Source organism: Notolepis coatsorum (assembly GCF_963971535.1).
Source record: "Notolepis coatsorum genome assembly, chromosome: 1".
Lineage (NCBI taxonomy): Eukaryota > Metazoa > Chordata > Actinopteri > Aulopiformes > Paralepididae > Notolepis > Notolepis coatsorum.
Window position 1 is genome coordinate 283301172 of NC_140165.1, and position 13267 is coordinate 283314438.

At 45.1% G+C, this 13267-nt stretch overlaps 1 protein-coding gene across 1 annotated transcript in view; it reads left to right on the forward strand.

The window, feature by feature from the left end:
- Positions 1-13267, forward strand: part of psmd2 (proteasome 26S subunit ubiquitin receptor, non-ATPase 2) — a 41488-nt gene that overhangs the window by 14444 nt on the left and 13777 nt on the right. Inside the window, exons 12-14 of the mRNA XM_084335546.1 lie at positions 7908-7995; positions 8219-8381; positions 9027-9128. Of these exons, the coding sequence (XP_084191672.1) occupies positions 7908-7995; positions 8219-8381; positions 9027-9128 (353 nt within the window). The remainder of the gene's footprint in view (positions 1-7907; positions 7996-8218; positions 8382-9026; positions 9129-13267) is intronic.

Consider the following 13267-nt stretch of genomic DNA (forward strand, 5'->3'; position numbering starts at 1 on the left):
TACGCTGTATTTTATGGCAATAACATTGAGGTTTGTTTGACCCGTGAGATATAATCACGATTTTCACGTCAATATTTGTAAGTGAAAAGTTTCTATGTGGCTGGTGTGAGCTGGATAGTGTAGTTTTATGAAATTTAGACGTCCAACGAAAGCCCTGGGTCTCCTCTTTCTTAGGACTACAACGATTTCACGATGGCTTTCATCATGTCCTCGCGTCTAAATCATCTGTTTTCCGGTGCAATGCGCAGAGATTTTTATAAGCTCATATTTCACTAAATGACACTTAAAATCATTGGTAAACAAACAGTGCTGAAAATATACACCTTGACTGCTGTTTTGATAGGGTTAGAGTCTTTACTCTTGGCTACATTTGAAAAAGAAACGCAACATCACTTAGTTAATACGGACTGTATTGATCTATTAGTGACGTGAAATCAATCTGATCGGGCTTAAGAGGTTAAACCGAGCTGACTAGAATGCTAACGTGCCTTTTTTTTTTTTTATATTGTTTTTCCCCCTCCATTTTTCCTCCGACTTTCTCCCATCCCAATGTTAGTCGTTATGCCAATTCCCAATCCCCTTCCTGGTCGCTGCGCACTTACCCCCCACAGTCAGATCATCTGGGACAGTGGAGGCTATCACGTGCTTCCTCCGACACACGTCCAGCCAATCAACCGCTTCTTTTCACCTGGCAGCGCAGATATTCTCCGAGAGGGCGTAGCGTGTGGAAGGATCACACTATCCCCCTCATCTTGGCTTCAGACATGTTATTTATCCTTTTTATTTTTTATTTATCCTTATTGTAGTTTGAACGTTGCATTCACTTGGTGTGTGGCGTCAGAGCCTTCAAAAGTGAGTTTCCTTTTCTTTCTGCTTAGTAAATTATGCAGTAACGTAATATACTACAATGAAAAGAAACTTCCAATTTTCACTGATGTAGGGCTATATGGAACAGGGAATTTTATTGCCACACATCAGGGATGTCCAAGCGAACAATTTCATTTCCATACGTCCAGGCCTGTACGCTGCGATGATATGATCGCGAATTGCCCCTTTAATTGGCCGTTGCGATTGGTAAATATTATCTGGGGGCGGGCTTGCGAGTAGTGCTTTCAAGCCTTGCATTCGCATTTCACTCCTAAATTATCCAAGGCGTGTGATGACGCCACTCACGCGAGCTCGTGGTGCTATGAAAGAATCTGTCGGCAATGAATGAACTTACTGCGATCACCGATAGCCTGAGTGAAAAAAAAGATTTGCGCGGAGTGAATCTGGGTCACGCTATATACTTGGAACTTGTAGTCTATCGTGCGATTAAAGACCATGTCCCTATCTGCGTAGTCTATACATCCAACACCAAATCCCATAATTCCTAGCGAAACGAAACTGAATGTAGCCGCTTCCTTTAAATAATAATATGGCTCTTGCTCCGCAAGAACAACGGAGTGGATAATGGATATCAGTCAATTTTATGACAACCACGTCCGATGTGGAGAGATGATAAGATGATGATGATTGACGTGATGATGTGATGATTGATTGACGGGGACACGGAAACTTCTAACGTTCAGGATCAGCCATGCATTACGTGAGTACCCCACTATTAGGACGTGAAATACTGTCTACTTAAATTGACACCGCGGATCAATAAAGTATCAACCTATCTATCTAATAATGAGACGATATGCAAATAATATAATACTAATAATTGTCGGTTCCCCGTATATGAAATGAAATGACTGCTGGTAAAATCACTGTTTATTTCTCGTTTTGCATAGTATTACATTCCACTTCTATAAACAATCAAAGTCCTACCGTAAGAGCCTCATACGGGTCAATTAAACCTTTTTTATTAGTCTTTCCTTCGAGCTAAGTTGGACTGAACATTTCACTGTCAAAAGCGCAAATGTAAATAAGGTTGCGTTGCAACAGTTTTCAAAATAAAGGTCATATATACAAATACCTCTCAATTCTTATAAAAAAAAAGTCCCGGATATACATAAACATTAATTGGCATAGATCTCTATAAACGGCCCAACACATTGATCACTTTAGGCACACACTGAAACCAGTAACATCACAAATATGAAGCAGGTAATTACCCATACAAATAATAAACCTTTCATGAGGTTATTTACAATAATAATAATTAATTTGATTTCTAAAGCACTTTTCATTGTGAAACAAATGTATGCAGAGTTTCTTCTCCTCCTGATTAATGGTGTGTGTGTGTTGTGATGATCTCATTCAAGGAGCACTACACAAGCGCGCGCACACACACACACAGTTTGTTGTTTTTGTTCTATTAGTGATTTACACACTCAGTTGGTTCATTATAAAAGATACAAACCTGAAAACAAACGCACTTAAATGTTAAATAAAAGGACCACAGTAATGAGGCAGGAGGAACATATTTTTTTTAATAATGGTAAAATTGTTATTAAAAAATTTGCCCCTAAAAAATATTTTTTGCCCCTAAATTTCTCATTTAGGGGCAAGTGTGCCCCTAGTGAAAAAGCTTAGCGTACAGCCCTGACGTCCAGACGGCATTAATTGCGATGGTTCAACGTAATACGGCATCCAATCCATTACATTTAATACGGCTTCCAGTCCGTTCCATAATCCACAATATCACAATTAATTAGTCTGACGTAAGGATCCTCTGGCGTTCGCACGGAACCGCAACAATGTGACAATGTCGACTCACTTTTCCATTTGCAATTACAGCATAGCGTCCAAACATTTCTATCTTCACGGAAGGCGTTTACAGCTCTTCACGCTACTATCCATTTCAATTTCAGGTAATAAAGTTTCCAATCTTCTTACCTCTCTTCCATTCGTGAGGAAAGTTGTCCTATACTTTTTACTCGCATCCTTTTTTTTCATGTTTCATGAGGGAATTCTCAAACTTTGTAGTGGCCGCTTGTTGCTCCCCAATGAATCGACAAGCGTCACGATGCACCCACTTAGATATTTCCTATACTCAGCAATCAAAGTTGTGGATGTTGAATGAGTTGAATGTCCAAGTTGCAGCCGATGTAGTTTGCAGGGTTTTATTGTCCAAAGGAAAGATGTATGATAATGTTGAACAGAACAGTTGTCAATTGTTTGTTACAGATAAGCAGTTCCAACAGTGAAAGCAGGTTTGAGAGTAAATCCTCGGCAGGTGCACACGATTCCATTGATTAGCTAGGCTATTTATAGAAGAGTGGCTATAATGGAGGCGGAGAGCCCTCTAGTGTTCAAATATAAATAAGACACTATCCTAAGCACAATAATAATAATATTAATAAACAAAACACTCATATGGCCTTTCGGTGGCCGAAATTTCGGTGCATCCCTACTTGAGTTGGTGGTATACTGTCTGAGCCCTGACTTTTATTATGTTTATCTCTAGACTTGAGTTGGTGGTATACTGTATATCTGAGCCCTGACTTTTATTATGTTTCTCTCTAGACTTGAGTTGGTGGTATACTGTATATCTGAGCCCTGACTTTTATTATGTTTCTCTCTAGACTTGAGTTGGTGGTATACTGTATATCTGAGCCCTGACTTTTATGTTTCTCTCTAGACTTGAGTTGGTGGTATATCTGAGCCCTGACTTTTATTGTGTGTCTCTCTAGACTTGAGTTGGTGGTATACTGTATATCTGAGCCCTGCCTTTTATGTTTCTCTAGACTTGAGTTGGTGGTATACTGTATATCTGATCCTTGACTTTTATTATGTTTCTCTCTAGACTTGAGTTGGTGGTATACTGTATATCTGAGCCCTGCCTTTTATGTTTCTCTAGACTTGAGTTGGTGGTATACTGTATATCTGAGCCCTGACTTTTATTGTGTTTCTCTAGGCTTGAGTTGGTGCTATAATAATAATAATATCTTAAATTTTATATAGCGCCTAACAGGAGGGGGCAGCTAAGGGAGGGGAACAGGGAACAACGTAACAACAAAATAATAATCAAAGGAAAGAAAGAAAAGGGGAAATCAGGCAGAGTAATTTACAAATTTGGTGAAGAGGTGGGCTTTGAGTTGGGATTTGAAGGAGTGCAGGGATGTAGCACTACGGATGTTTGGAGAGATTGGAGAGAGTGAGTTCCAGAGGGTGGGTGCGGCCACAGAGAAGGCTCTGGGACCAACACTCTGCATGTTGGTGGTGGGGATGGAGAGGAGACCGGAGTCAGAGGACCGCAGCCTCCGGGGCTGGATGTAGGGATGGAGGAGGTCAGCTAGGTACCGGGGGCAAGGGAGTGAAGGGCTTTGTAGGTGATGAGGAGGATCTTGAAATTGATGCAGGACTTGACTGGAAGCCAGTGGAGGTGGATGAGGGTGGGGGTGATGTGGTGCCAGGACTTGGTGCGGGTGAGAACCCTGGCAGCAGAATTTTGCACATATTTGTAACCTGTTCAGGGCATTGCTGGGTAGCCCTATGAGGATGTCCGGAGTCTGGAAATGTTCCTGAGATGGAAAAAAGCTGATTTGGTTATTGTTTTTATGTGGGAATGAAAGGAGAGGGTGGAGTCCAGTATGATGCCCAGGTTGTGAACTTCTGGGGAAGGGTGGATTAGGCAGCCATCCACTTCAAGAAGGAGATCTCCAACCTTCCGGAGCAGTGACTGCTTGGCCACAACCATGAGCTCAGTCTTCTTGCTATTTAGCTTCAGGAAATTGGATGACATCCAGGCCTTGATGTCAAGGAGGCAGTTGACTAGGTGCTGTGGGGGGAGTGGAGGGTGAGATGCTGATGTAGAGCTGAGTGTCATCAGCGTAATAGTGGAAATTGAGACCATGTTTCCGGATGATGTGACCAAGGGGGAGCAGGTAGATTGTGAAGAGGAGTGGACCAAGAACTGAGCCCTGCGGCACACCTTGGTTGACTGGGGCAGGGGTGGAGGTGGAGTTGCAGATCGAGATGGAGATTAACTGTTTTCGGTCAGTGAGGTAGGACTCGAACCAGGTGAGAGCAGTCCCAGTAACACCCAGGTGGTCAGAGAGGCGGTTGAGGATAATGGAATGGGAGACCGTGTCAAAGGCTGCAGATAGATCCAGGAGGATGAGGAGGCTGATGTGACCGGAATCGGAGGCAATGAGGAGGTCGTTGGTGAGGGCAGTCTCAGTGCTGTGGTGTTTCCTGAAGCCTGATTGAAAGGGTTCATAGAGCTCATGGTTGGACAGGTGTTGGTGCAGTTGGGGCGGCCACTGCTCTTTCCAGGATTTTGCTCAGGAAAGGAAGGTTGGAGATCGGCCGGTAATTCCCAAGGTCATCTGGGTCCAGACCAGGCTTCTTCAGGATGGGCATGACTGATGCTGTCTTGGAAGCTGGAGGGTACCCTGCCCGATTCCAGGGAGGAATGAATTATTCCCACGATGGTAGGGCACACGGCAGGTAGGCCAGCTTTGACCAGGACTGTGGGTAAGGGGTCAAGGGAGCAGGTGGAGGCCTTGGCCTTGGTGACCAGCTTAGGCTGCGGTTACATTATAGCCAAAACGATTTCGTTTCATTTAGCTTTTCAGAAAGCTGTGTATTGGCAGGCAAGTTAGATGTTGTTTGTCTCGTGAGGACCGAGTGATGTATATACATGTAGTACAATGCCAAAGCAGTAGGTGGCGATGTAGTTCAAACATGAAGGCCATTTTCAACCAATCGGAAAGGTTGAACGCGTCACTCCACGTCCTGCTCAAAAACAAACCCACCATCTTAAATTACCACGCGTGAGCATTAGCATTATTTTTCAGCAAGAAACAAAGTGCAATAAACAAAAAAGGATACATTCACTGTGTTCTGCCTCATTTGTTGATGAATCAAAACCAACATCAACACAATTTACCACCAAGAGCGGAGAGTTTAGTCTCACAAAAAGATCTCTGATGTTGTTAGCTACATGCTAATGTGATTGGCATTTTCCATTTATATAGTTAGCGTTGAGGCTATCGTACATTAACGTAGTAACGTTAATGCTAGTAGAATAAATGGATGAAAACGTTATTTAACAGATTGCAGAATGGGTACAATACGGCTCAATACAAACAATTGTTAAGGGGATGCAGACTGTTGTAGTTTGGACTGGGTTCCTTATAACAATAACTTGACAACACATGAGCTTAGTTGGTAGCCGCAGCTACTTGGGACAGCTCTGCTGTAAACGCTGGAAATAACCGTGCGTGTGGACAGGGCCTGTTTCTGCATCACACCCTTACATTAGAGTTAGCCCTACCACTGTGGATATAATTCACCTCTTGGTTTTGGGTTTAAACGGGGAAGATCAATGGAAAACAGTTGTAATGATCTAATTAATTATGGCGAAATTAAAAGCAAGTACAAAATAAATCTCTGACTGTGTCTGGGAGGATGGAGTCAAATGGTTATCCATCTGCTCCGTTATAAAGCACATGAATAAGCAATCTGAGGAGGACGCAGCTGATATCCTGTATAGCCTCCCCATATGGCCGGTTGGTGTCGGGAGACGGCAAATTAAAGTGACTCCCAGAAATTGTTCTGATGTTTGGACTAATGGACTGAGTCGAGGTCCAGCCAGGGGAGAATTTGGTGTCTGTGTCTACTGCGCATGGGCGTTGGGCATGAACGGCTCCGTATCTGGCTTGCGCAAATTACATGGCACTGTTGTCTGAGCGTTGCCGCTAGGAAAACGTGTTTTCCTGCCAAAACGGCGTTGCCCTTTTAACTTGGACATGCAAACGAAATAATTCGAAAATGAAACGTAAGTGTAACCATGGCCTTAGCCACCTGGAGAGCGTCGACAGGTGCAAACTGCAAAGGAGGAGAGGGAGCACTGATGCGGATTAAGAACGGGGGGGGGGGGGGAGTGCCCAGCACCCAGCACCCCCACCCCATCACACATTGGATTGTGAGTGGCATGGGGGGGGGGGGGCAGGGATTGAGAGATGGTGGTAGATGGAATCCACTTTTCCCTGAAAGAAGTCCTGGAATTTTGAGGGGAGGTCTGTGGCATCTGAAGGGTGAGGGGCAACAATGGGGGAGAGCAGGCGGTTGATGGTCGTCTGGGGTGGTTTTGCTGGTTGGTGATGAGGGTGGAGTAGTATAAAGACTTGGCATCCTTATACCGTCCCACATGGTCTTTTTAGGCCTCGCGATGGACAGTGAGGCTGGATTTATTGCGGCGCCTCTCCAGCTGGCGGCCAACAGCTTTCAAGGTGCGAAGTTCAGTGGTGAACCAAGGGGTAGGACGGGTGTAGGTGACAGTCCGGTTATGATGGGGGCAAGAGAGTCCATGCTGAGAGATGGGGCGGAGTTGTAGTGGGCAACCATATCATCCACCAGGGTGCTGGGGGCGTGATTTTTTTTCGTAGCCGCAGTTTGCGAAGACGCTCTGATTGGCTAGCCCGCGTACAGCGAAGACCCTCTCTGAATGGTTTAGCTCCGAAGGGCTCTTCCGCCTTGTACATATATTCTCTGCTTCGAAGTAGGAGTTTGGAATCAGGGCTGGTGGTCCATCGCCCTGCTCTAAAGATAAACTCTAAGCATAACCCACTTCGAAAGAGGGCCAAAGCATAACCACTTCGAAGCAGAGAATATATATGTACAAGGCGGAAGAGCCCTTCGGAGCTAAACCAGCTGTACGCGGGCTAGCCAATCGGAGAGCGTCTTCGCAAACTGCAGCTATGGAAAAAATCACGCATGCGGGGGGGAGCTGAAGCCAGGTGGGTGGTTAGCAGGTTGGTGAGGGCTGGTGCACTCACTTTTTTTTATATTCCTGTAGGTGATGGTGCGTGCATCTCGTAGCTTGGGTAGAGTAGCAGGAATAGTGAACAGAACAGTATGGTGGTCAGACACTGTATATCAGTTGGGGTTGTACCAGTGGAGCATACAAGATATAAAGTGTGACCTATACCGCATGTCTGACCCCTGACCTTTATTCTGTGTCTCTCTAGTCTTGGCCTGGCGTATGCTGGCTCCAACAGAGAGGATGTGCTTTCACTGCTACTCCCTGTCATGGGAGACTCCAAGTCCAGCATGGAGGTAGGCTGTGTGTGTGTGTATGTGGGTTACTGTGTTATGGGCTGTCTAATAACCTTACAAGTATGGAAAATAATTCATGTCTTCACACTGCCCCTTAGAGAGTGTCAAAGGCAGGATACAATGAGATGAATCAGCTATTTTCAAAAAGTTACGACTGGAAAAGTATGGAACTTTATGACGGAAAATCTGTTAAAACCATCATGTTGTGCGTCTTCTCCTCCAGGTGGCCGGCGTGACGGCGCTGGCGTGCGGTATGATCGCCGTGGGCTCCTGTAACGGAGACGTGACCTCTACCATCGTCCAAACCATCATGGAGAAGAGCGAACAGGAGCTAAAAGACACATACGCCCGCTGGCTGCCACTCGGCCTGGGACTCAACCACCTGGGTGAGCGAGGGATACGGTCATGATACTAGTGAACACGTTTATAGTAGCAAACGGCATGCAAATCCAACATGGGTGTCATTCGAGGATATAGTGCCTTTTCCACTTTTTAACGTGACAATTAAGACTCAATTAATTAAGTAATTGTTTTTATCTTCACTTTAAGTGGTCTGGGTGGGGGGGTATCGTGTCAACAATTAATCAAATAATTAAGAGTAAAATAATTTTGATGACATGCTATAACCTCAGTCCTTTCATTCGTCCCATCACAGAGGAACTCTGCCGGATGATGTCACCCAGAGGAGAGCAGACTTCTAGTGAACTGCAGACACTATTTCCTCAATTATTTGTCCAGCTTTCCTCCATTGGGCCTATTTCTACTACATTTGAAAACAGATTGGCATCTGCAGTTCACTAGAGGTTTGCTCTCTTCCGGGTGACGTCATCCGGTGGTGTTTTGTGTCCCAATCGTCACATGTCCTCGTCACAACAGAACGATGGGATTCAGCCTAAAGATCAATAAAAGCCTTTACATAAAAGGAAGACGCTTAATATGATAGTAAAAACATTTGGGCAACGTCAAAGCCCTTGTCTTAGTGATATCCCTGCCGTTAACAGCTGTGTTCTCTCCTCTTCCTCGGTCCTCAGGTAAAGGCGAGGCCATTGAGACCACCCTTGCGGCCCTGCAGGTGGTCCCCGAGCCCTTCCGCAGCTTCGCCAACACACTGGTGGACATCTGTGCCTACGCAGGTCAGACTGGCACACAGTTGTCTTTTAACCACACAACTGTAGATTGAGGGCCCTTTCTCCCTCACTCTATTAGTTTCTATTTCGTTCCGTTCTGCCCGTTCCGAGATCTGATCCGAACTCCCCCCCCCCCCCCCCCTCTCCCCCCTCTAGTTTGTGTACACACTTCAATCTGGGTGCGCTCTGGGTTTTGTTTACGGTTTGCGTTTTGAGCTTGTAAGCTTGCCGTAGTCGATGATGTCACGCTCGAAATGTAAACACAGGAAGTGTTCACACGGAGACTGGAGAATGGATGTTGATATATAAGAAAACAAATAACTAATAAATATGAAGTTATATTTGAACCTCTGTTGTCAAGCCTTGTCAATATAACCCACCCCCCTTTTCTCACGAATGGAACTCTGTTGTAGAGCCCGCTTTTGATCGTTTTGCAGCGTTAACAATAACGCTAAGCTAACGGCTACCGCTAGTTAGCTTTATAACCTTTTACTAGTAACATTGCTCGCATCGACTATATTGAATGTCATTGATCTACTGGTCGACCGAAAATGTCAACGGGAATGTCTTAACACGACTGCGGACTCTGGATGTTGATATAAAATGAACAAATTGCCAATAAATATGAAGTTATATTTGAACCTCTGTTGTCAAGCCTTGTCAATATAACCCACCCCATTTTATCACGAATGGATGGTGTTGTAGAGTCCGCTTTTGAGCGATCTACTGGTCGACCACGGCCGACTGGTTGGGCACCACTGGTCTAATAGAAATAAATGCATTCGAACAAGAAAGTATAGTATACAGCAATGGCTAACGGCTAAACGCTAGTTAGCTAGCCTGTTCAGAAGCTAACATTATCCCATCGCTTGTGGCAATTATATTGCATGTCATTGATCTACTGGTCGACCACGGCCGACTGGTTGGGCACCACTGGTCTATAGAAATAAATGCATTGAACAATGTATAGACATAGCAATGGCAAACAAAATTGCCAGGCCTAACTGCCCCCACTCAGCGCGCACCTGAGACCACCTATTTCAGCGGTCCAGGTTCAGCGCCCCCGGGGACGAATCAGCGGGGGGCGGGGACGGGGGACAGCGTTCTCACTCAGACAGACACACCATTTTCTGATGCGAGCCGGCTCTGATTCGACACAGAGCAGTGAGTGTGAAACCACCCTTAGAGACTGGATTTTACTAGGGATGTCCGATATTATCGGCCGACCGATATTATCGGCCGATATCGGCAGTAAAATGTGATATCGGAAAATATCGGTATCGGTTTAAAAAAAATCAAAAACAATAACAATATTTGTTATATATATATCCAGTGAAATTATTAGTTACCTGAAATTATTCCGTTTTTTGGACGGGGAAACCCTGCATATATCGGTATCGGTTGATATCGGTATCGGAAATTAAGAGTTGGACAATATCGGAATATCGGTATCGGTAAAAAAGCCAATATCGAGCATCCCTAGATTTTACGCAAACATCCACCTGCTGTATTAATTTATACATCCATCCCTACATGCGTACATGTAGTCGTTGACTCTTCCAGCAGTTATGAGTATATAACGGCAGTATATAACGGCATCTCTGACCAGCAATGTCACTCACTTAACCATTGTTAGTCACTCTGCCCCTAGTGGGGGCTCGTAGGCATGGCACTTTGTGCGTGACCAGTTCGCCTGTAGCTGTTCCGCAACCGTTCCTACTTCCGGGGTAGGCCTGATTGGCCCCGACAGGCACGTGACCCGCCGCGGCCACGCCCCGCGGCAGCCCCAGGAGCAAGCGCGCTACTGCTGGAGTTTGCTTCGCCTTTCACATCGCTGCCGTTGGCGAAAGCAGGATGAGAGGCGAGAGCGTAGATTTCGCTGTGTATCATTTAATCATTTAACATTTGAAAGGCATACATTGTTGTCATACAGAAGTACAGAATACTTTTATCCAAAATGCTTCTTACTGTTACACTGTTAGAGACTGTGCAGTGCACGGCTTTAGTCTCACTCGAGTGAGGAAGACTGCTGGTTCTCCAACATACAGCGGTGTGCTCTTCAGAATGTACCGGGAGAAACGTTTACTGTACCCCGCAGACATAAGCGTCTCACAGGGCTGAGCTGTGCACGGCTTTAGTCTCACTCGAGTGAGGAAGACCGCTGGTTCTCCAACATACAGCGGTGTGCTCTTCAGAATGTACCGCTGGTTCTCCAACATACAGCGGTGTGCTCTTCAGAATGTACCGGGAGAAACGTTTACTGTACCCTGCAGACATAATAAGCATATAAGCAGTGCTTACTAACGTTATTAGTTACGTTATTTCTGACCGAATTAGTCATTCATTTGTCTGCTTTCGCCAACGGCAGCGATGTGAAAGGCGAAGCGAACTCCAGCAGTAGCGCGCTTGCTCCTGGGGCTGCCGCGGCGGGTCACGTGCCTGTCGGGGCCAATCAGGCCTACCCCGGAAGTAGGAACGGTTGCGGAACAGCTACAGGCGACCAGTTCGATCTATGTGAGAATGCTTGATTGATTGAAAACTTTATTAACAGATTGCAGAATGGGTACAATACAGTACAGCTCAATACACACAATTGTTAAGGGGATGCAGACCAGAGAAAGACTTTCGTCTTGTTTACATCAGGGTCCCCCATTTTCAATTCATCAGGACATATATGACATACAGATAGACAGTACTGCTACATCTATACATTTATGACATACCAGATTTGCAAATACAGTACTGTTTGTGATACAAAAAGAGTCCAGAAAAGGGAGTATATACATTTGACGTAAAAACTGTACATTGGAGGAGGTTGGGTGGGGGGCAGGGTTTCCGTTAGAAAAAATTGTTGCCGGTCTCCGTGACCTGCAAGATTTCAATCTACCGGACAAATGAGATTAATTCCGGTCATAGTTTATTGAGCTTTAAAACAATTGATAGGCAGGCTATATAAAGAATGTCATCCTCAAGGCATGTAGATTTATAATAGTATTACTTAAAACTAGGCTACTTTTGCGTATACAGTCATTAATATATTCCAAATAAAATAAGTCCCTCGATACTCCGTGCTGCTGCTGACTTGAAATAAAATAGACCGCGTATGTGGGCAGTCGGTCCGACACTAAACAGCAGTCTGTTATAATCACATTTTTATGAGCTAACGAATTCCGTTATATTGGACATTTGTATTAATTATATCAAGCGAAGAACTGAGAAAGCAGAGAGACCGCAACATTATCGTGGTTTGCGTGACTACTCTCTCCACCTCGCAACGACTTATTTGCAAAGAGTATGGCGCTGCAGAGCAGCTCATTCAGCTGTTATTGGCTCTTTTCTGGGAACCGCACAGCAGCGCAGCAGAAACTAGTCAGACTACTGCTTGACCTGACTCCTAGAACCCACCTCACCCCTGCACACTTTGCCAACCTAGGATGGCTTAGAGTAGACGACAGAGTACAGCAACTTGCAATGGGCCTGGTCTACAAGATACACTACACGACCAAGGTACCCATGTACATGTCAAAATACTTCCCAAAGGTCAGTGAATACCACGATCACAACACCAGAGGGAGCTCCACAAATCATGTAAAACCCAGATTCGGCTCAAACAAGGGACTAAACACGTTTCGCAATTATGCCACAACAATGTGGAACGCCCTACCCAAAGCTGTAAAGGAATGTAAATCACTACCCACCTTCAAAAACACTCTCAAAGAACACCTACGGGAGACTGCAATTCAAAACTGGCCCCTACAAATGTCCTAACCCAGTTGTACAATAAAGACCAAGCATGGCTATTCCAATGTACAGCCCCACCCAACCCCACCCCACCTACCCAACCTCCTCCAATGTACAGTTTCCATGTCAAATGTATGTCAGTATTCCAATGTACAGTGTGTGTCCCCCCTACCCAACCCCCCCCCCCCCCCCCCCCCCCCCCCCCCCCACCTCCAATGTACAGCCCCACCCCACCTACCCAACCTCCCCCAATGCACAGTTTCTATGTCAAATGTATATACTCTTCTTCTGGATTTTTTTAGTATCACAAACAGTACTGTATTTGAAAATCTGGTATGTCATAAATGTATAGATGTAGCAGTACTGTCTATCTGTATGTCATGTGTGTCATATGATGAATTGAA